Here is a 27,632-nt window from a genome sequence, read left to right as displayed (position 1 = left end):
ATCTATTTTATTTATGAGTACTCTATCAGCATGTATGCCTGCATGCCACAAGAGGGCATCAAATTTCCAGTATAGATGGTTGTGAGCCACCATGTGGTAGACAGGAATTGAATTTAAAAACTCTGGAAGAGTAAAGTGCTCTTATCTGCTGAGCTATCTCTTCAGCCCCCTGATCTATATTTTAATAAGGAAAAAACTTCTTAAGAAGAGAGCTGGGCATGGTGGCACACACCTTTAATCCCATTACTAGGGGACAGAGCAGATGGATCTCTGAGTTTAAGGCCAGCCTGGTCTACAGAGCACGTTCCAGGACAGCCAGGGCTTAAAAAAAAAAAAAAAAAAAAGCCCATCTTGAAAACCAAAAACCAACCAACCAACCAAAGAAATAGAAAAACAACCCCCCCTCACAAAATCCCAAAATGAAAACAAAACCACTCCCCAAACAAACAAAATGAAAACCACAAACACACACAAGAGGAAGAGATTTCTTTAAGAGATATTTCATTCTCCACTTGGAATGGTAGCTCATAACTCCAGCACATGAGAGGCAGTGACAGGGTGATCACAGGAGTTCCAGGTCTACACATAAAGAATTCAAGGTTAGTGGACAGTCACTGGACCTTGGACCCATGTCAGGTCTCATTCTCTGCTATGGGATGCTCTTGTTTCTGTCAGCATTGTCTTTCGTACCTTCCTTTACGCCATCCTTTCTTCTTGAGGCACTGCCTCTATTAAAAGCCTTTACCTGGCTGGGTGGTGGTGGCGCATGCCTGAAGAGGCAGGGGGATCTCTGTGAGTTCGAGGTTAGCCTGGTCTACAATGTCAGGGCAGCCATGGCTACACAGAGAAACCCATGTGGCAATAGACGATGTGGCAAAACAAAACAAAAAGCTCACCTGAGGGATAATTCTCTCTGCATCTCTGTGTTTATTCCACTGGGCCAGTGTTACTGGGACAGGCATTCCCTCATGTCCTCTATCATTTCCACTGTTCCTCTGCCTTCCTTTTTTTTTTTTTTTTTTTTTTTTGGCATGAGTTCTTATGTATAGGGAGACCAGAAATGGATGTTTGGTGTCTTTCTCAGTCAGTTTCCACCCTTTTTTAGGCTCCTCAACTCAGATCCTCATGCTTGTGTGGCAGACACTTTACTGAGAATCTCCTCAACCCACTCTTTCCTCCTTTTAGAGATTTTCATAGTAGGTGCTGTAGAAAAATGTCTCATTTATGTCTCACAACCATTCTTGGTAGGCGATTTAAAACCCACTATACATATACGAAAATGAGCGCTGGGCAGAAGGTAAAGCACAGTTACAAAATGGAAACGGTGTCATTAAATCAAAAAAGCTAGTCAAAAGTTATTCATATTTGTGGATTTATCTTCTGGCAACTTGAACCTATTACCTTTTCTTCTGGACATTTTCCCCAAATGATCTGCAAACGAGCGCAAATACACTAAGCTTTGAGTTGGCATCTGGGATTCAGCAACAATTCCCATTTACAGAAAAAGATTTTTTGGTGGATGCTGTACATTTTCCATCAACCAAACAGGAAGAGGCTATCTCTATACAGATAAGCAACCAAAAATATCTGACAAGTTCCGAGAACACTTCTGGGGCTTTAGGCCTTGAGAAGTCCTATTGTTTGTAATTTATAGTCTAAGATCTTAGTTTGCAGTGAAGACTACTTTTCCCAGTGTGCATCTCGCTTGCGTAAAGATCCTGTCTGCGATTGCTGGTGCGCAGTGCACTTTGGGGATTGTAGTCCATGTAGGCCCAACTGCTTCAACTGCCCGCCAAACTGCCACCGGAAGTAACGGCCTTGAAGGGTGGAGCTGAGCTGGTGGCGGTGGCAGCGGTTGCCTGGATCCCGCGTTGCCGCCCGAGGGACCAGTAATATGGCGGGGAGGAGGAGGAGGAGAAGGCGGCGTACTCAGATGCGCTCTGTCTGAACCGACTAAGGCCTCTTGAGGAGGTCGGTCCACGGGCAGAGAAGTTGACCAGGCAGTGGGTATCAGGTACGTGCGAGAGACCGGGTTCGTCTTCCTCCGGGTCCAGGCTGAGCTGAGACCCGGGGAGGTGGCATTGGTGTCCCGCGGAGGAGAAGACAGGAGTTCCGGCCGAGCTTGGCTTCCTTGGGTCACGAGCCCACGCAGGCACCGGGAATGGGAAGGCGGGAGATGAGGACCGGGGTGGGGTGGGGGGGGGGATGCTTGGATGCTGGCTCCGCCCAGAGGAGCATCCTGCGCTGAAGAGTAGGCAGGGGATATGGGAATTCAGCTTGGTGCAAGAGGTGGAGGCGTCCCCCAGGGTGTGCACTGACCATTTCTGAACGCTGGTTACCACAACCAAAGGCCCTAGGAGCGCTGTTTACTCTACCTTTGGCGCTCTGGGGCATCAGCAGGAGGATAATGAAGCTAGTTCTCTTGAGCACCCTTGGTGCTTCTGTTAGGTGGTTCCCACCCTTTGCTTCTTCCTAACCTAGAGGTGGATTTGGATGAGGAGGCCCTGTCCCCTTTCTCATGTTTTTAAGTCACATTTGAATCTTAGCAAGAACCAAACATTGTCTCTTTTCTCCAGGAGTTCACGTGCAGGTGAGATTAAAAAAAAATATCACCATCATTCCCACCATTAGGAAAGCAGCTCCCACGTAGTATTTATGCATTCAGCGTGCCCTACATACAGTACTGCTGACTGCTGTCTGAGCTTTAGCTCACTGGCTTCTCATAAAATCGCTTTGAGACAGATCTCTGCTTTATAGATTGGGAGCTGGGGCGCAGGGTTGTATAGCTAGTGTGTGCCTAAATGAAAGATCTTTCCCCCTTTACTGACTTTATAGGAAGTGTATGTATTTGTGGAAATTTAGTGAGAAGCAGCCAGGTTGGAGGCTGTGTTACCTTGCATTTGCCTTCAGTGGTATTTCTGGCCGAGTACTGGTTATGAAGGAGCACAAAGGAGCCATGACTCTATAGGGTTTGCCAAGAGGCTCATTGGGCAAAGGTCAGTTGTACTTAGGTATAAATGGAGTAGAAAAGGCATGCCCAGACCTGCTGAGGCTGGTGTGTATGTAAGTGGACCGTGGACCAGTATTGCCTGATGGTAAAGTATGGGGCAGTAGATTTGTGGTTGGGATCACCTTGTCATCAAGACTCCCTTAAAGTAAAACCTTGCTTGCAAGTGCTAACTGTGGTGTGGGAAGGGTAGTGTCCTCTTGCACAATCGTGGAATCTGGACTCCCCTCTCTTTAATGACTACTTTTGAGAGGTGCGGTTCTCTGGGGATACAGTTGTTCCCAGAGCTGCCATTCTCAGAATTCTCTTCATTCTGCTAATCTTGCTTTGCATTGTTTGATCTGTTTGTCCTAATTAATTTATTAAATAATTTTATAAAGTGCCTTCTGTGTGCTGACACCATTCTGTGTCATGTGGATTCAGTGAGCAAGACTGGGGAGATACCTGTTCTTATGGAGCTTACATTTTGGTGGAAGGAGACACACAGCACTCAGGGAAATAAGCGAGATCATTTCAGATAGTGGTAAGTGCTATGGAAACTGGGAAAAAAGCAGGGTAATGTGATAGATGTTGAGACAGGGGAATGAGGATGGGATGACTGGAGAAGGCCTCTTTGAGGGGAGGACATCTAAGCTGGAACTGATGGGTAAGAAAGGTCCAGTCATGCTTCAAAAGCATTTGATGCTTTCTCCAGTTTCTTTGTCAGCACTGGAGCTTGGCTGTCTCATTTATTGTCAGTTACTGTTATTGTACCTTTGCCGCTGTACAGTGGTATGCATGGACCACTCAAGGGAAGTGAATAACTTCCTGCAGCAATGAGACATCTCTCTCTGGTACTGATGCAAGAAAAGTAAAACAATGAAGACAGTTTATTTCCTTAACCTTCCCAGGCTTTTGAATTTCCTGCTTTCTGTGTAAATGCACAGAAATTATATAACATCATTGTAGTCCCTTTAATGGTGCTTGTAAAGGATGTGTTTTAAAGAAAGTAATTTAGCAGAAATGGATTTATTGAGACTTTTTAGGTTTTTTAACATCTCATCTACTGCAAATTTTGGTTAAGATAACTGTGCTGTGAGTTGTTAAAACAATTGTGCCATAAAGTGTTCTGTTGCTTAGTCTTGCTTTTAAAAAAGTGAAAGTAAACATGCAAAACAATCTCAACATTCTAGAGAACCAGTTGTTGCTTTGAAATTACTCTTGCTTTGCATAAATGGAACAAATACAAACCACAGTGGAGAGAGATTTGTTGTCAGTGGTTGCTGTAGCTCTTGTTTTCATGATCTAATCAGAACTATGAGTGATTTTTCTTCATTTCTAACTGTATTGTGCTTTTTCCCTGATACTTTAATATGAATTTATATGTTGTATAACTTAAGTCCTCAAATGGCCCAGCAGGGCACCATGTTCCTTCTTATTTCATGTCTGCACGGCCCATATCGTGGATTGAATTTCCCTGTTCAGTCTTTGTTAAGTAGCTAATGGCCTTAAAATGAACATTCACAGGAATCATTGCATTGGGCCTTCTCTTTCCACAGTTTACTGGCTTCCTGGCTTGTTATGATTATGATAATTTTGTTGTTGTTGTTATTTTCCCTTGCCTTATAGAAGCCAGCGCTGCACAATGTTATGTAACACAAGCAGTCAGTAAATACTTAGAACATGCTAAAAAGAAGGTCCATGTTGGCTAACCCTTCTGATTACCTAGAATTTTTATAACCCTGTGGTTTTCTAGAAATTGTGAAACTACTGGGCTGATTGTTTTAAGTTGCTTAGTGACCTTTCAGGCTTTCAACTGTAAAATAAAGTTAAATCCAGAGCCAGTAGATTTTCTGTTTTCCACCTCTGCCTGAGTTGGCTGGTGTCCATGGCATCAAAATGAAGCCTTAAGTTATATACAGAGGCAGAAAATTCCAGGAAGCATTTGAATAGTCCAGTCCTCTTGGGTAGTAAATAAGTAAGATGTTTTTGTCAGCACTCTAAACTAATAGCAGTTGTTTTTATCCCCCCCTCCTAGTGCCGTGGTGGAAAGATGGAGGAGTATGAAGAGTTTTGTGAGAAAGCTCTCGCCCGAGTTCAGGAAGCAGCACTGTCCACAGAAAGTTTCCTGCCTGCCCAGGCAGAAAGCGTCTCCCTCATCCGCTTCCATGGGGTGGCTGTACTTTCTCCGCTGGTAAGTTTAGTGATTCCTGTTTGTTTGTTAAAGGTTTCTTCCACTCTTAAGCATGAATACACGTAAGTGCAGGTGCCCAAGGGGGCCAGAAGCAAGCTTTGGCTTTTTTAGATCCCCTGGAGCTGGAGTGACAGACCACATAGGAGCTTTTTTTGTTATTGTTTTTCCAGACAGGGTTTCTCTGTGTAGCGTTGGCTGTCCTGGACACACTTTGTAGACCAGGCTGGCCTGTCACAGAGATCTGCCTGTCTCTGCCTCCCTGAGTGCTAGATTACAGGTGTGCACCTCTGCCAGGCCACTGTAGGAGCTGTGAACTGAACTTTGGTCCTCTGGAAGAGCAGCATACCCTTAACCAGAGTCATCTCTCTAGCTTCCTTATTTGTTTTAAAATAACTTAAAATCTAATGAACGACTAATGCAGCTCACTGAAAAACAAATAGAAGGCATATAAATAAACAGCTGACAAGATGCCTAATGTTTTTTCATGATCAGAGAAATACAATAGAAATGAGTTAGCTGTTTTTGCCTACTGGATTGTCAGTGATCTCATAGGGCTTTGTGGGTTTTTTTTTTTTTTTTTTTTTTTTTTTTGTTATTGTTTTTATTTTATTTTGTTTTTATTTTTGTTTGTTTTTTAGAGACAGGGTTTCTCTGTGTAGCCTTGGCTGTCCTGGACTCACTTTGTAGACCAGGCTTGCCTCAAACTCACAAAAATCTGTCTGCCTCTGCCTCCCGAGAGCTAGGATTAAAGGCGTGTGTCACCACACCCAGCTGAACTGTGTGTTTTTATGTTGTGGAGAAAATGAATGTTTAATACACTTTTATAAAAAAAAAAAAAGTCCGTGTAATTTTTTGGCAAGCAGTTTGGTAGTATTTATCAAAATTTAAGTGTTCATAACTTTTGACTCCGTAATTCTATTCACGAAGACTATTTTACAAATGTGTTCAAATAAATATGTATAAGTTATAATAACATCACTTAAAAAAGCCAAAGCTTTCTGGGTATGATGGCGCACCAAACCCAGCTCTCAGAGTCAGATATCTGTGAGTTCAAGGCCAACCTGGTCTACAAAGTGAGTTCCAGGACAGCCAACGCTATGATACGGAGAAACCCTGTCTTGAAAAAAGAAAAGAAAAAAATAGCAAAAATATTAATTGCCACCCTAAATGACCATTAATAATGGACTAGTTTAACCACGTCCATTGTATACATTTCATGTTATCAAAGTGAACAGGTAGATCTAAAAATGCAAGCATGGAAGGCTGTCCTAGATGGCTGCAGACAGCATGCTTTCAGAGGCAGCAGGGGTAGGGGGACCTTCTGGCCTGGGTTGAAATTAGGTGCCACTTTTCTGCTGGGAAGAACTTGTAGTCCATGTCATTAACTTAAATGGGAATACAGAGAGTGAGTGCTGACCTCATAATGCTTCTAGGGAATTAAATGAATGCACATAAATACTTAGGCTAGTTCCTGGCTCATAGGTGGCATTCACTATGTGTTAACCATTTGCAGTTTTGAAAAAGGATGATAACTCTTTCTCTGGCCAGGGTTAAGAGAATAGAGGATAGTAGAGTAGATATATTATCATCATAGACAATTTGATGTTTTTTTTTTCAGTGTGTGACCATATTTTAAATCAAAGTTAGGTAAGTTGTAAACTAATTTTTGTTGTTTAAGTATTAAACAATCAATGTTTTCTGCCAACATTTTGTAATGAATATTGTAAGCATAGAAAGGTTGGGCGGTAACACAGTGACCACCCATACTCTACTGCTCAGGTTCACCCTAAGGTGACATCTTCGGACAGATTCTAAAGGAGGTAGAGAGGTGACATGTCTAGTGACAAGAAGGTAGAAGCCGAAGAATCCGAAGTGAGACGTCAGAAATCAGAAAAGTGTCAGAGGAAGCATTCAGCAGCATCTCCCAGGGCAATCTTGTCTGTCACTTAAAGTGTTTGAAAAGTGACAAGGTACTTTTCCTGTGAGTCTGATTTTCAGTTGGGAATAAGCCACATTCAGTGAAAGGCACAGGTCAGAGCTCCTGGCATCTTAATATACGGGTTACATCTGTGTGACACTCACGTGAGCTCCTCGAACCCCAGACACTGCTCAGATGCTTTGTAAAGGTGTTCCAATCAAAACTTGGCGATTTGATTCTTTTACTATTGAATTGCATGTTTGTGATGTCTTGCAGCTTACCATTGAGAAGAGAAAGGAAATTCAGCAGGAAAAGCAGAAAGCGCTTGATGTACAAACAAGAAAGCAGGCCAATAGGAAGAAAGCCTTACTGACTCGCGTCCAGGAGATTCTTGAAAATGTTCAGGTGTGCCATCACACTCTTCTAGACTCAAATGAAGATCAGAAGTAGACACTGGTAACAGCTTCAGAAAAGCTGACTGATTGCTAAATATGCCTTAGTGTTATGTTTGAGAATGATCTGCTGGAGAGAATCCATTTGTTTGTTAGCGCTACCTAGTACTTGAATCAGAGAGGGTCCTTAGACAGTGGCGCTATACACTGGATATAATTGCTTATTGTCTGTCTTGTGACTACAAACTGAATTCTCAGTGTCAGAGATGACAGAATTGCCCATTGTAGTTAACCCCTGAACTAATCAGACTCTTTAGTCAAGGACCTTCTTCTTCTCTGCTAAAGTAAATAACTACCTTCAAATTTGTGTGCGCGCGTGTGTGTGTGTACATGTGTGAAAATTTTGGCCTACATATATCTCCAGACCCAAACTGAAATAATTTAAACAACAATATCTACACCTTTTGGAAATAACAATAGTTATTATCTAAATAACAATAGTTATTTAGATTAACTCATTTAATGTTTGGTCCACTTTATATTAAAAAGAAAAAAAAAAACAATGATTTAAGTGGAACAAGTAATTTCTGCCATATATAAGACTTTGCTTTTTTGTAGTTTCCAGGATTTGTAGTTTACCTCTGTGACTCCTGCTGGATGACCATGGGTAGTGACCGTAGGGCATTTCCACTAACTCCTGCCTTCGTTTCCCCGTGGGGTCGTATGGAGTATGGGTAGCAGATTGTAACTACTCTATATATTGTTTGGTGTATAGTAGTTTATTGACTTAATGACTGTTTCCTATTATTACAATAAAAATGGCAGAGTGTTCTGGATCTTTTCCATGGAGAGGATACAATTGCTATTAGATCTAATAGACTAATGAAATTGTTCTTGCGTCCCAGAACTTTCTGTTTAGAAAAGCATACACAATATCACTGTAATGGATTCCTTATACAGACAAGGATTTCATGGAATACAAATAGATTAGGAGGGACTCTTTCATCTATGAAACCTATGATTTGGTTAGAGATTTAGTTTTTTTAATTTAGTTTGTCTAACCTAAGGCCTGTTTTACTGGTGTATTAAAAACAGCTATTGAGTATCAAAGATGTGAACTGTGCAAGATTTTATATAGCAGAATAATCTGGTTTGCTTACATGTGTCCATGGATCCCAGAAATGTGTACCTCCCTTGGTTTATTTTCAACCTGAGGTTGTCACCAAGTATACTTGTGTTGTTTATTGCACAGTACCTGGAGACCATTATGTGTCTTGGGACTTACAAGGTGAAACTCAAGTGCCATATACTCTAGCAAAACAAAACAAAACAAAAGCCCATACAAAACAACCACTCCAGGTTCTAATGGCTCTCACGTTTTTTTTCCTTGCTGTACTCTGATATGTACAGTTAATGTCATCCTAATGTGTCAACTGTTGACCTACTTGTCTGAAAACATACAGCTTGCTATCTTCACTTACTGTCAGTTGATCTAATTAAAGTCTGCTTTGTAAGCTGAGCTCTTAAGTTGAGACTTTCTAATTTCTATTAACAGTCACTACACAGATGAGCTATTATTTACTCCAGAAATGCCTCATTTTATTTTTAAGTCACAACATTTTTTCCCCCTGCACCTGGTAGTCACAGAAGGCTCACAGAGAGAAGGACCCTCTGCAAAGTAGAGGCAGGGTGGTGGTCTCAGGGAGCCAATGATCCCAGAGTTTTTGTTGTTGTTGTTGTTGTTTTTTTTTTTTTTGAAGCAGGGTCTTACTAGGTAGCCTTAGCTGGCCTTGAACTTACAGAAATCCACCTACCTGCCTCTGCCTCATAAGTTCTGGGATTAAAGGTATGCCCGCTACCGTCGGCTAAAACTTTTTCACAAGTCTTATTATTTTTATGTTTTGCTTGTATGTCTGTCTGTCTCTACATCATGTGTGTGTCTGGTGCCTGTGCAGGCCGGAAGAGGCTCTGCAAAAGCAGCGAGTGTCTTAACTGATGAGCCATCTCGCTGGCCCCTTGTAGGGAGTTTTTAGCAGATTCTTGAATGAACACATGGGAGGCAGCAGTGTTATTATTTTTGCTTAACTGATGTCTTAAACAGGTTGCCTTTGTCTTATAAGCAACTATGTAAAGCATTTGCTTTCTTGGCACGTACTGCACACATCATTGTTGTTGGTGATGACTTAGGAGTAGTTCCCGATAGTAAGAACATATAACGGAGGACGTGGAAGACATTGCTTCTATCCCAGGAATAAATTGAACAGGGATTAATTGTGTGTGTGTGTGTATGTATGTGTATTCATTCATAGTTATCTCAGAATAAATTTTTTTTTTCTTTAAAAAATAGGCTAGGATAACCAATGCATTTCTTTTGTAGTGGTTTGATCTTCATGAGATTAATAATATAGAAACTGATTGTTGGGTGTGTTTTATTTTTCTTTTGTCTTTTTAAAAAGGAATTTATTTTTATGTGTATTTGGTGTTTGGCCTACATGTATGTGTGTGTGAGGGATTTGGATCCATTGGAACTGGAGTTAACAAGTGTGAGCTGCTATGTGGGTGCTGGAAATTGAACCTGGGTCCTCTGGAAGAGCAGCCAGTGTTTTTAACTGCTGATCCATCTCTGCAGCCCCTTTTGTCTTTTCGAGACATCGTTTCACTCTGTAGTCCAGGGTGGTCTTGAACTTAAAGCAGTTCTCCTATCTCAGTCTATTGAGATGACAGACATGAAACTTACTTTGTGTTCTCAAATATCAGAACTCTAAATCTTCTCTGTTTTATTGCAGAAAACAGTGAAATCTAAGGCTTTTTTGAGGTAGGGCATACCTTTAATTCCAGTGCCTAGGAGGCAGAGGCAGGAGGATCTTGTGAGTTTAAGGATAATCTGGTGTACACAAAGAACCTATCTTAAAAACAAAACAAACAACTGCAATATCAAAACCCCAGACAAAAGCTTTTTTTTGTGTGATGGAGACATACTAATTTTTAAACGTCCCTTTCCAGGTTAGAAAAGCACCGATTGCCAGTGATTTTGATGAGTGGGCGACAGAAACCATTTACTCTAATCCAGAAGTGAGAGATGTGAATGTTCCTCCTGCAGTTCCAAACAGTCCGCAGAGCCCCACTGAGCACTGTGCTTTAGTCAAGCTTGAAGAGGGAACTGTTCTTCTGCCTGTGGGTTCTCAGGACCAACATAAGCCTAGTAGGATGAGCCTGCCTGGAGACTCAGAAGGCTCTGGCTCTTTGAAGCGATGTGAGAGTCCAGACAGCAGGCAGGCAGAAAACGGAGCTGCTCCAAGGCCCTCTCCAGCAAGCTCACAGGAAACAATCATTTCAGATAGTCCCATCTTAGCAAAGGAAGGACAGGATCCGTCATGCTTGGCTGAAGTCACTCCAGATCCCTACCTAATGAGCCTTCAGAATCTAATGAAGAAGTCAAAGGAATACGTGGAAAGAGAACAATGTAGCCAGAGCCTGAGAAGTAGTTCAAAGAGAAGTATTACTGAAAGTCATTCAGACAAAGAAAACGATGCTGCTAAGGCTAGTGACTGTGTGAAGGAGAAGGCCCCAAACATGCCCATAGGCAGGCACTGTGGCTCCGCCATCCCTGACAAACCAAGCCTTAATAAGTCAAACGTTCTCCTCCAAGGTGCTTCTCAAGCAAGCAGCACGGGCACGTCAGTTGTCGCTAACTTTTCTAAACCAGACCTACCTGTAGGAACTGACCCTCCAGATGCTGAGTCAGATTTTAAAGTCTGTCCCTCCTTTGCTACTGAAAATAAAGTTATCAAAAGTCTTACAGGTCCCTTTGCCAAATTACCTAGTCCAGAGCCAAGTATGAGTCCTACAGTACATCGAAGGCGGTCCAGGCCATCATCAGCTTGTCAGATCCTTATAAACAACCCAGTTAATGCATATGAGCTAAGCCCAAAGGGAAAAGAAGAGGCAGTGGATAGAATCACTCCAGCTGCTGCTGAAACAAGTGAATCTGAAATTGTACCAAAGTCACCGACTGATTTAATGGGAGTTTGTTCAAGCAAGACTTCTGCTACCAAAATTGTGTCTGACACTGCAAGAGATATGGTTGTGGGTAAGCTAAGTCAGGTGCATCAGGCTTTAGGAACTCAGTCAGACAGTAAAGTCACTGTTGAGCATGCTGCTGTGGAAGGTCCCTTCACACCTGATGAGAGGGGAGTCCAGAGAGTGGACAGTACTTGTATGGGCATGCCCAGGTTGCATGAACTACATGCCACCAGTCAGTGTGTAGCAAGTCAAACCTTGGAAGACGTGTGTGTGCTCAAGTCAGCCAGTATGTTAACAAAAAACTCCTGCAATCCACAGATGGAACTGAACAAGTCTTACGATGTGAAAAACCCATCTCCCTTACTCATGCAAACCCAGAATTCCAGACAGCAGTTGGACACACCGCCACTGCCCTGTGGAAATGAACAGCTTTTGGATAACAGTTTGGAAAAAGTTAAGCGGAGGCTTGATTTAGATATTGATAGTTTGCAAAAAGAAAATTGTCCTTACGTTGTAACCGCTGGAGCAGCTGATCAGGAGAGGGAACATCTGCCAGCAAGAAGATCCCCTAAGGGGCCCATCTACATTAACAAGAATAAGATGCTAGGAACTAGCCCCAAAGGTAAGAAAACTGGGAAGTAATTGTGAAATAAATTGTGCTCTGCATGTAAGGGCATTCACGTTCATTGATCTTACCAGAAAGTAGCACCTGCTTACTGCCCTTTGTTAGGAGTTCTTTGAGAAAGAACTGTGTAGCTCTGGCTATTCTGGAACTTGCTTGGTAGACCAGGCTGTCCTCAAATTCCAAGATCTGCCTGCCACCACCTCCAGAGCGCTGGGATTAAAGGCGTGCACTGGCACCTCCCAGCTTGTTAGGATTTCCTAAAGGAGTTTCACAATTGAATGAGACTTTCGTAGACCACTCTGTAGAAAAGTATTGGTTTCACAAAGCTTCTCATGGGTAAAACATAATTTTAATCTAGTGAGTTACCTTCTGGACTGTGGTTTCTATTGTTTCTGCCACTCTGTTGTGATCTGTGAGGAGCTTTTCATATCCTTGCCCCTTTGGTACAGCTTTGCCATTAGATCCTTTAGAGTGTCATAACTGAAGCTCTGGTAGTGACTGGAATAGTTTCTTACTGATGAACATGGCTCCATGGTTCTGTTGCATCAAGTTTTACGACATCTTCTTAATACATGTTTTTTGTCTCTTGTTGCTCTTGTTGTCATTGTTTTTAATTATGTGGAAGACACAAATTGAGTAAATTAAGTTCTTTGAATTTAGGGCAAAAATGAGATTAGGACAGAATAATTAAAACCACCTTTATAAAACAAACAAACAAAAACAAGATAAGCTGGGTGGTGGAGACACATACCTTTAATCCCAACATTTGGGAGGCAAAAGCCAGCCTGGTCTACAGAGCAAATTCTAGAACAGCCAGGGCTACATAGAGAAACACTATCTCAAAACAAATAAAACCCACCTTTATAAGAATCTTGATAAAATCACTTTGTAGTTGTGTGAGGTGACAAAGGCATTTAGTCCCAGCACTTAGGAGGCAGAGACAGGTGGAGGGAGCTCTGTAAGTATGAAGTTAGCCTGCCCTGCTTGGCCTGCTAAAGCTACATAGTGAGATCCATTTCTGAATAAAACCACAAACTCTTTTCCCCTCACCCCCACCCCAAACAAAAAAAACACCCAGTTGGTATCTGGGGAACCGACGTGGATCCTCCAAGTAGAGAACCTTGATGGCTGAAGGCTGCCTCAGTGAATGTCAAAAGCAATGAAGCCACTTGCCAGGCCAGAGTGGTGTGCTTTAGTAAGCATAGGGATGAGGCTAGTCATGCAGGTGGCTGGGGAGCTGTGAGAAGCTGCAAGGCAGACAGCACAGTGTGGCTGCAGCAGCCCATAACTGCCCACACTCCAGTGCCTCTTCTGTAGAGAGTTTTCGGTAGCCAACTAGCCTCATTTTCCCCCCCCCAGATGGACTCTTAATCAATGGCACTGTTGAACCGAGTGGCTGTAGTTCAAAGATGTTTTACTTCCCTTCCATATAAAAAATGCACATGGACGAATGCAACTGGTTGTAGCTGAATAAAACATTTTTAGGAGCAAATGATAGGAAGACTATAGCAGTAAGATGGCAGCATATCAAGCTCACTAAAATCAGTGGTTACAGACAAACGTGGTGGTGCACATCTTTAATCCCAGCACTTGGAAGTCAAGGCTAGCCTGGTCTACATAGCAGTTTCCTGTCCCATCAGGAATTTACGTGGTAAGACCTTGCCTCCAAAAAAAAAAAAAATTTAGTTTAAACCTTTCTCAAACTAAGAAAGGTTTATAACCATCAAAATAACTTTTTCTTAAAAATCAAAACAAGACGCAGGGCTCAGTGGGTAAGGTGCACAAATGGCAAACGGCAAACATAAGGACCTGAGTTTGGAGCCTCAGCACACACATGTAATCCTGGTGCTAGGGAGGCGGACACGGGAAGGTCCCCCAGGCACTGGGCAGCTAGTGTGGTGAGTCGGTGAGCTCTAGGTTCTGGGAAAGACTGTCTCAAAAAAACAAGGTAGAGAGCAACTAAAGACTACCGATGGCTGACGTCTGGCCTCTACACGCACACATGTGAAAACACATGTATATTCTGCACCACATACACGAGAGAAAGACAGAGGTCTGGGAGGACAGACGAGTAAATACTGGTGGAATGTGGTGAGAACCACATCTCTCATAAGATTTGTTTGTGTGTGTCTGTCTGCATGAGTGTATGCACCACACATTCATGCCGGTGCCTGAGGAGGTTAGAGTACATGTAATTCCCCAGAATTGGAGTTACATGCAAATGTGGGCATCTGATTTGGGTACTGAGAACCAAATCCGGGTCCTCTGGTAGAGCAGTGAGCATTCTTAACCTCTGCAGGCTTCAGCCCTAAGGACCACATCGTAAAGCTAGTCAGACTTTGGAGACTCTTGGCGGGACATGCAGTCATGGCTGCAGTGGTTCAGGCCAGGAGAGGTGTTGAATGAGTGGAAGGTGAGGAGGTGCGGCCCTGTTCTTACTGAGGAGCATAAAGAAGGGGAGCGGCCAGTGAGAAGGGCTCACCCTGGAGAACAGGCTGTGCCCGGCTTACGTGAGGACCACCCTTTGGTCAGAAGCACAGTGCAAGCTGATGGCAGAAAACACGAGCTGCTAGACTCTCAGTGAGCTTTCTCCATTTAAAGGCGCACGTTTCTTTTCAGAAGGCCAGGAGATACTAAAAAGCAAGATGTTGGCTTTTGAAGAAATGCGCAAGAGACTGGAGGTGCAGCATGCTCAGCAGCTATCTCTCCTCATAGCTGAGCAGGAGAGGGAGCAGGAGCGGCTGCAAAAGGTGAGGCGATGAGATGGCACAGCTGGCAATCGACAGTGTGTGGTTTGGGCCATATGTGTGTGCTGGCAGTTTTCCTCTGCACATCTTATTCTTAGGTGGTCATTGATCTTGATGTGTGGATAGTATTTTGTTATCAGAATGTGAGGTCTGACGTTTAGGTCATTACCCAAAAGCCACTGAGTGATTTGTGAAAGGGTACCTTATTGAGTCCTTAATTCAGGATTCCTAATATTTGAAAAGGTATTTTAAAAATAGATGCTAAATGTTATGTTTTTCAAGAACAATATCATAAAGATACTTGTTTTGTGATTATTATAGTCATATCTCATTTTAAATTCAACTAAAAAATAGAAAACTAACATTTTAAATCAGCTGAACAAGTTGTCATAATTTTGAGGGAGGAAAACTTGAAATTAACAATAAGGTACCCTTCATTTATATGTACTTTTGGGATAAGCCTACAATGACACTACTTCAGATGTCGGTAAAGGATCTGGCATGCTGTAATACATAGTCAATTTGCAGGAAATAGAAGAACAGGAGAAGATGCTGAAAGAGAAGGCAGTTACAGCGGATGCCTCTGACTTCAACAGTGCGCTGGAGCTGGAGTGGAGAAAAAGAAGCGATTCTTCTTTGCTGGAAACAATGCTATCCCAAGTGGACTCACTCCAGACTTCAAACAGCTGTGGTAGGTTTTTAAGAATTGTTTTCCACTTGAACGTTGTTGTGCAGTAAGCTATTTCAGTCAGACTGTCCTTCTAGTAATTTAATGCCCATCCCACCCCTATTTGCCAGCTGCTTAGTAGCCAGGAAAAATGACATGATATCAGATCTGAGCCGCAGAGCAGGTGTCTGTGAGAAGAGTGACTTTAACAAAGAGCAGGCAGGTGGGCCCAGAGCCCGCCTGCTCCTTCACGCAGCAGGTGGCATGCTCACGTGAGAACAGTTGCTTACCTCCCGAGTGATCTGGAATCACTTCTAGTTTCCTAGAAGCAGAAAGAGCCTTTCACAGCAGCAATTATCCTGAGATTCTGTCTGTTTTGAAAAGCTCCCTCTGGCACAGTCACTGAATGTCCATGGATATTTTATGTCTGCATTTGGGTCAGTCTCTGAGGCGGCTGTTATTCATCGAGTGCCACAAATGTCTATTACAGCCTTTTGCATGTTCTGATGATGTGGCACCAGGATGGTGCCATAGATCACTCTACTGGTCTGCACTGTATGTTTCTCTAGGTGTCACAAATTCTGCCCTACAATATAGCTTTGCCTCTGCAAGTGAAGCACCGTTCTACCTCTGGGGATCACTGACCAGTGGCGTGACCAAACTCTCAGTAACAAGGCCTTTTGGAAGGGCCCAAGCTAAATGGTCTCAGGTGGGCAACCTTGCTTTATGTCTATCAATTGGTTTACATTTTTACTTACTAAGGGGAGCATGCATGTCCTAGTACAAGGGCAGAGGGTGGCTTGTGGGTTGGCTCTCTTTGTCCACCATGTGGGCCCTGGGGCCTGATGGCTAGGGCTCTACCCGCCGAGCGTCTCATAAAGCTATGTTATTTTAGCTTGTATACTGAAGATCGATTATTTTTTTGCCTTTCACAAAGTAGCTTAGCTTTTGGTACAGATGAAACTATTATAGGAGCAAATGTCTAGGAAGGGATTTTAGCTGGTGGTGACAGGTTAAAATTGGCTGTGCTGCTAGGATTTTTAAAGCATTGAATCTCATTTCTTTTTAGGTTTTTAGTCCAGAACTACAAGCAAAATTTAACAAAATAACTGCTGTGGCAAAAGGATTTCTTACTCGTAAGCTTATGCAAACAGATAAGCTAAAGCAGCTTCGACAAACTGTAAAGGTAAGATCATTGAAGTTCCTTGCTTTTCATTTCATTTCAGTGTTCAGCTGAGCTCAGCACTCAGATCCAACTTTTTTAGTTTTTGTAATTTAGTTGATTTCATAAGTCTGATTACTTTGATGGTTTTTCCAGAGTACTGGTTCCCCCCCTCCCCCAAAATAGTTGTGTGGAATGCTCATTTCCAGGCATAACAAGCTTGCAGTTGTGACTATTTGCAGAGAATGTGCAAAAGATTAGGTCCAGCAGTACCCTGTCATGGGTGGGAGGGCCTTTTGAAGCCTTACCTCTCTTTGCCGATTTATACAGTTAATGGTTAATGGGAGCAGGAGGGACATTTTCTTCCTGGTGCAGCCACTAGTAAGGTGTTCGTGCTCTTGTGGCAGTCCTAATGAGACCCATTGGGCCACCAAAAAGCAGGGGAGGCATGAAGGTAGGAGAAGAGCTATTGAGGAGAAGGGGGGGTAGAAGGGGGCGGGATCATGAGAAGGTGACATAATTGTGAATATAATCTAAAGAAATTTTGTGCATGTATGAAAGTGTCATAATGAAATGTATGTATATATAATTAATAAATTCAAAATGGCTGAGTGGGCACAGGTATCTGCCGCCAAGACTGACAGCCTGAGTTCAATCCCCAGCACCCACATGGAAAAGAGGGACAGCTTCCCCCAAGATGTCCTCTGCCTTCTGCACATGAACTATGGCTCATGCCTACAAGAACACACTTTTTTTGAATGTAATTAAAAAAACAAAACAAAAACACCCAAAACCATTTTTTTTTCCTGGTGTTTTGATGTTTGTGTAGCCCTGACGGTACTGAGAGTTACTCTGCCTCCCAAGTGACCACACATTTTTTTTTTTTTTTTAAGTATGATGCAGGAGAGATAATTTATCAGTTAAGAGCACTGGCTGTTCTTCCAGAGGACGGGTTCAGTTCACAGTGTCTACGTGGTGGTTCACAACTGCCTATAACTCCCGTCCCACAGGTTCTGACGCTCTCCTGGTCATCATGGGCACTGCACACTTGTGGTGCCCTTGCAGGCAAAACGCTCAGGTACATAAGATAAATGTTTATTTGAAGAAAGAACAAGAGCATCGTAATATAGAAGCTCTAGGTTTATGTGTTAAGTTAGCACAAAGATCAAACGGTTTTCACCATTTCAGATGCTTTGAGAACTTTCTCCCACTTTCACTTGTTGTTACAGAAAACTAGCCTGAGAGTTGGGAAAATGAAAGCCTCCACCCCTTCAGGAGAGCAGGCTGAACCTGGACAAGGGAACGAAAAGTTAGTCCGAAAACTGTGCCAGTGGCAGAGCATGTGGCTGCCGTCTGCCAAGAGGCTCACAGGATGCCTGAGTTAATTAATTTGGGCCGTGGATTAGTAGGAAACTTCTGTCTTGTCCCTGTGGAGAATAATAGAGGTGGGGAGATCCCCCTGAGGTCTTGGGCCTTTTAGGGCTGAGGGTATCCTTGGGCCCTTGGTAGACATTTCTTAGCTCTTCCCTGTCTCATTTCCATCCAGTCCCTCCACCTCTGCTCCTGTGCAGTTCACACACCAGCCTCTGGCTCATGGAACACCTACACAGCGAAGGGAAGGCTGGCAGGCCTGCTCCAAGGGGACCTGGAGACAGAAAGCTTTTTATGTGATAAACTACAGATACCTTGTGTTATGTCACCTTTGTGAATAAGGGTTACCGTTTCTTCTGCTGGTGACAATTTGATGCCTCTCAAGAAGAAACTGGTATGAATGAGTTTTTAAAAAAGGATGTTAAGCCAGGAGGTAGTGGCACACACCTTTAAACCCAGCACTGTGGCAGAGGCAGGCGGATCTCTGTGTGTTTGAGGCCAGCCTGGTCTACAGAGTGAGTCGAGGACTGCCAGGGCTACACAAAGAAGCCCTGTCTTGAAAAACAAAAACGAAGAAAGGAAAAAAAAAAAGAAAGGAAAGAAGTGAAAGAAAGAGAAGACTTTAATCATTCACTCCTAAGTGGGCAAAGCCTGTTAAGGTCCCTGAATACCACATGAAAGTTAGTGATGGCTGTGATTTCTCTTTCACAAAGTATTTATTTTTGGAGATAAGGTCTAGCTCAAGCTGCTCTTAAACTCATGGCAGTCCTGCTTCAGCCTCTCACGTGTTGGCTCACAGACCTGCTCACCATTTCCAGCTTGAGCAGCCTTAAAGCAGGATAGGCCGTCTCTCCCATCCCTGGCATACTGCCCAGCAATTGCCATTTATCTGCCCCATCACACCCCAGAATCACATAGTGAGCCTTCTGTTCAACCCTGGCTGTGCTGTGCTGGCTGCCCACAGCTGAGGTAACATTCCTCTGCTCTGTGGTGTGGCTTGGCTTTTTGATAAATGGGGAAGTCCCCTGTAGGTGACAGCTGTAGGGCTGGCCCCAGCTGTGCCCATGTTTGTGTGCTTCCTTTTCATACTCCTCCCATTGGCTCTCTTTATCCTCAGCATCTGGACAGTGCAGTGAGCATTGCCTGATTTATCACTAGGTACAATTCTAAAATCAGCAATATGGTCACGGTCATTGCCTGCCTTTTCACCAGCATCAGTTTTTTAGATACTTCAGATTTGGCATTCACCATAACATACAAATGCTCTCACAGATAGGCCTGTTAAGGTCCCCGAACACCACAAAGTTAGTGATGGCTGTGCAAGTGACGGTTAATCCAGAACTACTTGACCAAGTCAGGTGGCTTTCTCTCCTGGAGAGGATGCAGAAACCTGCCAGAAGAGCAAAGCTTCTGCCACTCTGAGCAGGAGGAGGCAGGGAAACAGGGTCAGGGGGCTGTGGCTGCTTGATGTGTCATCAGTAGTAGTTTTGTGTTCTTAGTAAATTTTGATGGAGAAAGAAAATAAAAGGAAACTTCCTTAAAAACTGCTGTTGAAGGAGCATCTCTTTCTTTCAGGACACTATGGAATTCATACAAAGCTTTCAGTCAGAAGCCCCGCTGAAGAGAGGCGTTGTCTCAGCCCAAGATGCTTCACTTCAGGAGCGCGTGCTAGCTCAGGTACATGCTGCTGCTCTGATGGGCTCCCGGGAAACTGGTCAGTTTCTAACTGGAGGCCCAGGGCCGGAAATGTACTTCTCTGTTCATTTAAACAGGGAAAATAGGTTTAAATGAAAATTCTTGTACCCTCTCATTACAAATGAAAGAAGTGCACATGGTATATATTTGTATTAAATTCTAGCCTCATCTTTTGAGTGTAGACACGATTTCCTTCTTTTACAACTAGTTGCGAGCTGCCCTGTATGGTATTCATGACATCTTTTTCGTCATGGATGCAGCTGAGAGAATGTCAATCCTTCATCATGATCGAGAAGCCCGCAAAGAGAAACTTCTCCGGCAAATGGTATGTATGACATGCAGCTTTGTGACGAGAGGCTTTTCTGAGCGTGGGTGACGGAACTTCCATGTCGTCGCCAACAGTTCTGAAGCCAGATGACCTCAGGAGTCCCAGTCACTGAGCTGTGTAGTGAGCTCCTCAGGAACCACTCAGTGAAAGAATTCTGTTCTGCATTGGGATTAGATTTGAGGGCTGAAACCTGGAATGTTTTGTTCTGGTTGCTCATAGGACACCATCAGCTGCTCTTTATTAAGTGTTCTTATTGCTTTCATATAGATTTTGTCATTTTTTAAATCTGAAAACTGATTCCAAGTTAACTCTTAAAGACATTAGCTAAGTGGCTGGCTGTGGTGGAACAATCAGGAAGCAGAGTTCGAGGCCAGACTCTTTGACATAGTGAGCTTCGGGGCAGCGAGGGCTAAATAGAGAGACTGTCTGAAACCACCACACACACACACACAAAAGGTGCATGACTTGGGATTGTCTTTTGTTTTGTTTTTCAAGACAGGGTTTCTCCATGTAGCCCTGCTGTTCTGGAACTTGCTCTGTAGACCAAGCTGGATTTGAACTCAGATATCCGCCTGCCTCTGTATCCTGAGAGTTGGGACTAAGGGGTGGTAGATCATCTTATATGTTAGCACAGTGCTGTTGTTACTACTCAGCCTCGTGTTCCTTTGTACTTGAAGGACAAAATGAAAAGTCCACGAGTCGCGCTTTCAGTGGCAACACAGAAGTCTCTCGACAGGAAGAAGTTCATGAAGTAAGTTCAGTTTGTCGCTTTATTATCAACAGTTAATTTTTGTTAGCAGCTGGTATGTTTATGTTCCAGTAAGAAATAAAAAGGGGCTGGAGTGATGGCTCAGTGGGTGAGAGCACTGGCTGCTTTTGCAGGGTTTGTCCCAGCATCCACTTGGTTGCTCAGAATCCTCAAACTCTGTCCCCAGGGATATGCTGTCCTCTTCTGGTCTCCACAGGTACTGCATGCACATCTACACTTAATGGTGTTCAGGCAACGTTCTCACATGCATAAAGTAAGAAAATAATGGCACTTAAGAAGAAATTACAATTTGCTTTTCTGCAGTTGAGCTGATAGAAATACCTCTTTATCCATCTCTCTCTCTTTTTTTAAAGATTTATTTGTTTATTATTTATTCAGTATTCTGTCTGCATGTGTGCCTGCAGGCCAGAAGAGCGCACCAGATCTCATTATAGATGGTTGTGAGCCACCATGTGGTTGACTGGGAATAGAACTCAGGACCTTTGGAAGAACAGCCACTGCTCTTAACCTCTGAACCATCTTTCCCATCTTTCCAGCCCCTCTCTCTTTTTCCTTTTTTTTTTTTTTAAGATAGGATCTTACTATGCAGCCTTGGCTGGCTTGGAACATATGATGTAATCTACCTTGGGATTAAAGGTATCTACTACCATGCTGGGTAGAAAGTCCCATTTCAATATAGAGATTTATTAAAATTAGTGGTAAAAAGCTGATTTGTCGTTTGATAAATTATTTTATTAACAATCAGCTTGTATGGCAGTCAGACAGTCTCAATAGTTAGTGCTTATATTTACTCTTTAATTATTTAACCATTTACGTATATTTCCCCCAATATCTGAAACATATCCTGGGGCAAACGCTCAAGAGGAAGTATATATTCTAGTAATTATTATTTAAAAACTTAATTTTTTGTTTGTTTGTTTGATATGTATGAGTGTTTTGCTGGCATGTAGGTTTGTTCACCGTGTTTACTTGGTGTCCAGGGAAGCCAAAAGAAGGTACAAGATCCCTTGGAACTGGAGTTACAGACAGTTGTTATTTGCCATGTGGATGCTGGGAATCTAACCCAGTCCTGTGGAAGAGCAGCCAGTGCTCTTAACGTCTGCGCTAGCTCTAGCTCCTAAAAACTTTCTTGATGCTAGTTTTTAATATGCTCATCAGCACAGGCTTTTAGCAGGACCCTTACTTCTCAGTGCCCACCTGCCCACCTGTTATTGGTAAGCCTGTGTCCTTCCTTCTCAAACTTTATGTCTTTATCTTTATATCGTGCCAGAGTTGCTGAAATGGGAATGCCAAATAAGAAGTTCCTACTTAAGCAAAACCCTTCAGAAACAAGGTGAGAAAAATCGCTTCATCTCAGTGAGAGGCTTTTTTTTTTTTTTAATTTTATGCCCCAAACTTGCTTTTGTTTGTTTCTTTTGTTTTGTTTTTTGAGACAGGGTTTCTTTGTGTAGCCTCGGCTTTCCTGGACTCTTTGTAAACCAGGCTGGCCTCAAACTCACCATGCCTTGCAAAGCTTGCTTAAAAAAACAACAACTTTGCCTTTTATCAGTAGGACACCATTCCTGACTGGAGGAACTGAGGCTCAGGCTAATATTAATGTCTGGTCCTATTCCTGGCCACATGTGGGACAGGTCAAAGGTTCCTGCACTGTTTGTAGGATAGGCCATTTCTGGCAGAAACTTCAGACTAACGGAATCTTTGATACTTGTTTAAAAACCTTAGGATGTGGACTTAGCACATAGAACTTATTCTCCCCACTTGTGAAATGAGTGTTTTGTTTCGTGTTTGGGAAGTTGGCGTTGGTAAAACATATCAGTAAATTCTGTAAAAGCACAGGGATTGCATGTGTTGGACATTGCTCTCCTGAGAAAAACCTGAGGTCTGTGCTCATGGTGAGCAAAATTTAAGTCCCTTACTGATTTGCTTTGGTCAGTTTGCTTTGCCCTGTGACAGCATAGATGGCTTCTAACCTCACTGTTGTCACCTTTCACCCATTGAAAGAAAGTGGGAAAAATGGAATTTGTCTTTTGGAATTAATTTTGCATTTAATTTGTCAACAGAGTCCTTCAGCCAAACCAAGGACAGAATGCACCTGTTCATAGGCTACTTAGTAGACAAGGGTAAGAATGCCACACACATGGGGATTTGAAAACATTCAAGCCAAGATCAGTTTTGAGCCAGAGAAATAATGATACTGTTCTCCTCAGCGCAAGATCTACTGTGTGTGTTGTGCTGTGTAGCATCACGCTTGACTGTGCAGACAGCCCTCTGGCCACACTGCGTGGTGCCTCTTAGCTACCATCTGATGTTGGCATGCTTTTACTTCTCATTTCATACCATTTTGCTCATGTGTTTTAATGTAAGCTTATCTGTCGAGTGACTTTAGCCTCACCCAATGATTCTCCAACCAAGGGTGCAGCAGGAGTCTGGTCTCTTGCTGAGACAAGCGCAGCTCTCCTGATCGCTGCGTGTGTGCGTGGGTTTCAGTGCTTCTCAAGCCTCCTTATGCTTCGAGTAGTCGGGACTGTGTGGTTGTTTTCTCTGAAGTTCAGACTTTCATGCGAGTGACTTATTAACCTTTTTATATTCAATTAGAACCCCTAAGACATCAGTGAAGGGGGTTGTGCAAAATAGACAGAAGCCTTCACAGAGCAGAGGGCCTAACCGAGCGCCTGTATCAGGTGTGTAGCAATGATTTCTGGAGCCCGTTCAACAAGGGACATGCGCAGTCTGCCCGTGACTCAGGCTTCACAGTGGGACATGCAGTCTTCCTTGCCACCATAGTGTCGGCATATTCATAGACATTGCTGTTGGGGACCTTTGTCTTTGTATTTTGTGGCAGCCAGGAAATCCTCCGAGTTAGACTACGTGTCTTAATGAAAAGACCGTTTTTAATTTGGAAAGTTTTGTAGAATTATCCAGGCTTACTCAAAACTTTTATAGATGAGGAGAAATGATCTCTCATATGAGTGTGTTCAGCCCCATGGCATTGTGTCAGGCAGGGTTCTGAGTCTGCATGACACAGGACCCACAGTGACTGTGCCTGGTGTATGGGAGGGAGCCCAAGCCTCCCTTTGTAAGAAACCTGAGCCGAATCTCCTTTTACTCATCATTTGAGCATTATTCAAGGGTAAAACTGAAACCTGTTTTAAAATTCAATTTATGGTGGCAAGAAAGACAGATTCAGTCTTGAGCTAATCCAAAACTCTTAATATTTGTTGGTGTTGTGGTTAAGACATTTTGATTATGCTCACTGGATTACGCAGCCCATTAAAGACATTTTAGAATGCTATGCTTTCACTGCTGCTTTTTGATGCTCACAGATTGCCGTATTAATTCCCAAACAATAGAGAAAAGCTGACTTGATTCTAATCTCCCCACTAATAAACACTTAGGCAATGTTTACAGCTATATCAGTGATTGCTTTCCTCCATGTCAGATGAGAAGAATCAATATTACAGCAAGTGATTTTGCTACTTCAGTCTTTCTTATTATCAGCAGTTGTTCACATAGATTCCAAGAGGGAACGAGCTGTCAGGAAATATAAGATGATTGCAGACTTTTTGCACGAATGCTGTGAACATAATTCATAATGTCACAGATATCTAGCATGCTTAATAAGATATGCCTTTGAAATCACCGGGTGACAGTTATTGGAGTTGTTTGAAGGTTACCTGGTTGGAGAACCCACTTTTAGAGACCCAGTCAGTCAGCTTTGCAAGAACGCGGACCAAACAGCAGCTCTGTGGCTGTGACGTTATGTGAAGTGTTAGGATGGTTTCCATTGTTCTCAGGTTAGTGTTAGCGATTGTGCTAACTCAGGTGGCTGGAAAATCATTGCAGAGTGTTGTTTTGCCCAGTAGCATCAGCTTGCCACTCTGACTCCCCTCCGTGTTTTTTTTTTTTTTCTCATGCATTTCATCTCCATGATTTGTCACTTGTGAGTCTATAAGCAAAGAAGCAAGTGCTCTTTCTGCTGAGTAGTTGACACCACAAGGGATGAGCAAGCAGTCGCCGTAGTTAATAATGTGCAAGGAATGTAGCTATTGAAGTTTAATTGCAGCACAGTTAGTAATATAAATATAATCAACGTGTACATTCTTTATGTTTTAAAGAAGCAAAAATGTGTTTTTCTAAAATTTTATTAATGTATGAATGTATAGACAATGAAAGTACAGAATTCTCAATTCTTTCTTTGTAAATTATACATAAACAGAGAATTCGACATGCTAACTAAAATGCTACTAAAGTGCTAATTATGAGCTCATTGTTGCTCTTAAAAGAATTGCTTTACCCCAGAAGATTTCTAATGTCTTGGATTATGTTTTAAATAAATATGAAACTATGCTTTGATTTGGTCTACATGAGCTTTAAGTTTATAAAAACCTTTGTTTGTTTTTGTATGAGTAAGAGTCTCACTTTACGTATAGCCCAAGATGGCTTTGAGCTTATGATCTTCCCCACCAATGATCACAGCTACCACACCCAGCTCCAAACACTTGTTTTTGTTATGGTTGGATATCATTCTTTTAGGCTGAGATTTAATTTGCAAGTGTACACGAATGCCCAGCATTTGGAATTTTTCTACACGTTAAATTTCAGTCTCTGGGCCTATGCTTGAAGTATATTTCTTCGTTGGCCCTGTGTATGAGAGCGACTGTGCAGTGGATCTGGTAACTACTGACCAAAGTAGAGTAGGCACTGGCAAAACAAAACAGGAAACAAAGATGAGGTCAGCTGAGTTCTCAGAGTTTCCAATTCTAGCTATGTTAGCTGAGGCAGCTGATGGTCAATGCTTTGCGTTTATTGTCCTTAAAATGAGAGTGACAGTTTCTACCTCAGGATTAAGGTTAACAACATATATTGCTTAGCCCAATGCCTGGCAATTTACTAAATAATATCACATAAAATTTCTACACTTGAAAAATAATAATAATTTTTGCTCTATTTTTAGGAGCATATGCAGGAAAAATCCAAAGAAAGCGGCCAAATGTTGCGACAATTTAAGAAGACAGCATTCGCTGGGATGAAGCAGGGAAGGAGGGTGTCCTGTTAACCCACATTCCATTTCCTGGCCAGGGCTTCTCACTTCGCCCTGGACTGTGTATGCAGGCAAAGGGACAGCAAGGGCTGAGCATTTGTGTGTTAGTTTGGAAAAGTCCTGCCTCATTTTCCTACTAATGTTAGTTTGGGTGAAAATGATTAGCATTTAGTAATTGCCTCGTCTCTGAGCTTTTCCTGTATAAATATACTATATGTGCCCAGAGGTCTACAATCACCCTTTTTTATAAACATAAAAAAATATTTGGACCTATTTTTACAAAGTATTGAAAAGATATCACCAATTGTAAATTAGCCCTAAAACCTAAATTTCATTCATGACTATATACTGATTGCTGAATTTGATAAACAATTAGAAACTGTTCTGTTCAAAAGGAAATTATTGCAGAAATATGTTTTCTAATTTTAAACACTCAGAAATTCCATACCCTTTTGACTTGCAGTATAGTTATATAGGATGAAACACTTGCCTTGCTATATCCCAAATAATTAGTGACTGGGAGTCCTAGTTTTGGGTAGAAGACCAAGTTCCTGTGGACAATTGGTTGTTTTACAGAAATGTTAGGTTTTATGTATGTTACTATTAGGTATAGGAAGACCAGATTACAAGCACTTTCTTGGAAGGTGGCAAGTTTAGAGAAGACAGCACAATTTCTATGAATATAGCACCTGGGAATGCACTGTGAAAATGGGGGGGGCACCAGAGCGCATGCAGCTAATTCTATTTAGTCTGTATAGTTTATTTCCTCATAGTTGTCTTTTTTAGCATGCTTTAATTAGGAGAGAATAAAGGGCTATTTAATAAATATGGATTTCAGATAGCATAGAAATACTGTCTAGTTTAAAATCTGCAGTATAGGTACTGAGATTTATGGCTTTCATGACTAACATATTCATTAAATGCATCAACCAACAATGTACCAACAAAACATGATTTTATGAAAGAGAATGTCACTTATGTAATTCCAAAAAGGGCTTTGTGGGTTCTCATTTAACATTGGGGTTGTGTATATTTGATCCTTATAACTTGAATTTTAAAGACAGTAGTATTTTGAAGATGCAGCCTATATATTCTTAATCACCTTTTTAAGAATATGGGGAGATTGTTTTTCTGATCTTCTGAGATATGACTTTTATACCCAGCCGCAGTTGCAAAATAATAACCCTCTCTGGGTATAAACTTGATTTTCTTTATTCAGACTTACCATTTATTGAATTAAAAAAAGAAGACAGTCAAAAAAGTCCAGGTTACACATTTTTTTTACTTGTATGAAAGGTATACCATGGTATTACCTTTCAAATACCCAAACACTCAGGACACCACTTGCTTGTATCATTGTGGGCTCTTCAGTAAGGAAGAGGAGCTTAAAGTTTGTGTATATTAATATGAATTAGCTAAAGTAAACTGTGTTTTGGAAAGTTACAACTACTTTTAGATTAAGGCTGAGAAACTGGAGTGTGTTTTTAATTTCAAGGTAAAAGTTTGTGTGTTTTCCATTTGAATGTTCAGTTTTCTCTTCAGAAAAGTGCCAGACACTGTTTTGTGCTTTTGAAGAAGTTTTATTTATATGCTTTATTTTTTATTGTTGTTTTTACTTTACTGGAATGTGTGTTAATGTGACTTATTTATTTTTATACTTTGATTTTCACTAGTTTTGCTTCTAGGTAAAAAGCTAAATAAACCTTTCATCCTA

The 27,632-nt window shown here is 42.1% G+C and overlaps 1 protein-coding gene across 5 annotated transcripts; it reads left to right on the top strand.

Annotated features, from left to right (window-relative positions):
* The first annotated feature begins 1,895 nt into the window (after positions 1-1,895).
* Positions 1,896-27,632, top strand: Ccp110 (centriolar coiled-coil protein 110). Of its 5 annotated transcripts, none has more exons than XM_055627619.1 (16): positions 1,896-2,014; positions 3,431-3,530; positions 5,025-5,180; positions 7,375-7,503; positions 10,494-12,135; positions 14,758-14,888; positions 15,414-15,576; positions 16,122-16,261; positions 16,622-16,738; positions 19,661-19,762; positions 19,989-20,105; positions 20,786-20,859; positions 22,148-22,210; positions 22,938-22,997; positions 23,473-23,558; positions 25,832-27,632. In XM_055627619.1, the coding sequence occupies exons 3-16, from the start codon at positions 5,040-5,042 to the stop codon at positions 25,882-25,884; spliced, it is 3,018 nt and encodes a 1,005-aa protein (XP_055483594.1). In that variant the 5' UTR covers positions 1,896-2,014; positions 3,431-3,530; positions 5,025-5,039; the 3' UTR covers positions 25,885-27,632. The 5 variants fall into 5 exon arrangements, with proteins under 5 accessions (XP_055483594.1, XP_055483596.1, XP_055483593.1 ...); XM_055627621.1 differs by having other exon boundaries at positions 3,388-3,530; positions 14,761-14,888; XM_055627618.1 differs by having other exon boundaries at positions 3,388-3,530.

The sequence above is a fragment of the Psammomys obesus genome, unplaced genomic scaffold, assembly GCF_907164565.1.
Source record: "Psammomys obesus unplaced genomic scaffold, mPsaObe1.curated_primary_1811, whole genome shotgun sequence".
Lineage (NCBI taxonomy): Eukaryota > Metazoa > Chordata > Mammalia > Rodentia > Muridae > Psammomys > Psammomys obesus.
This window is presented reverse-complemented; position numbering and strand designations above follow the sequence as displayed.

Coding starts and splice junctions, on each gene's coding strand:
- Ccp110 (XM_055627620.1), top strand. CDS start 5,040: ATGGAGGAGTATGAAGAGTTTTGTGAGAAAGCTCTCGCCCGAGTTCAG. Junction 12,136..14,757: donor GCTAGGAACTAGCCCCAAAG/GTAAGAAAACTG, acceptor GTTTCTTTTCAG/AAGGCCAGGAGATACTAAAA. Junction 19,763..19,988: donor AGGAGCGCGTGCTAGCTCAG/GTACATGCTGCT, acceptor TTTTACAACTAG/TTGCGAGCTGCCCTGTATGG.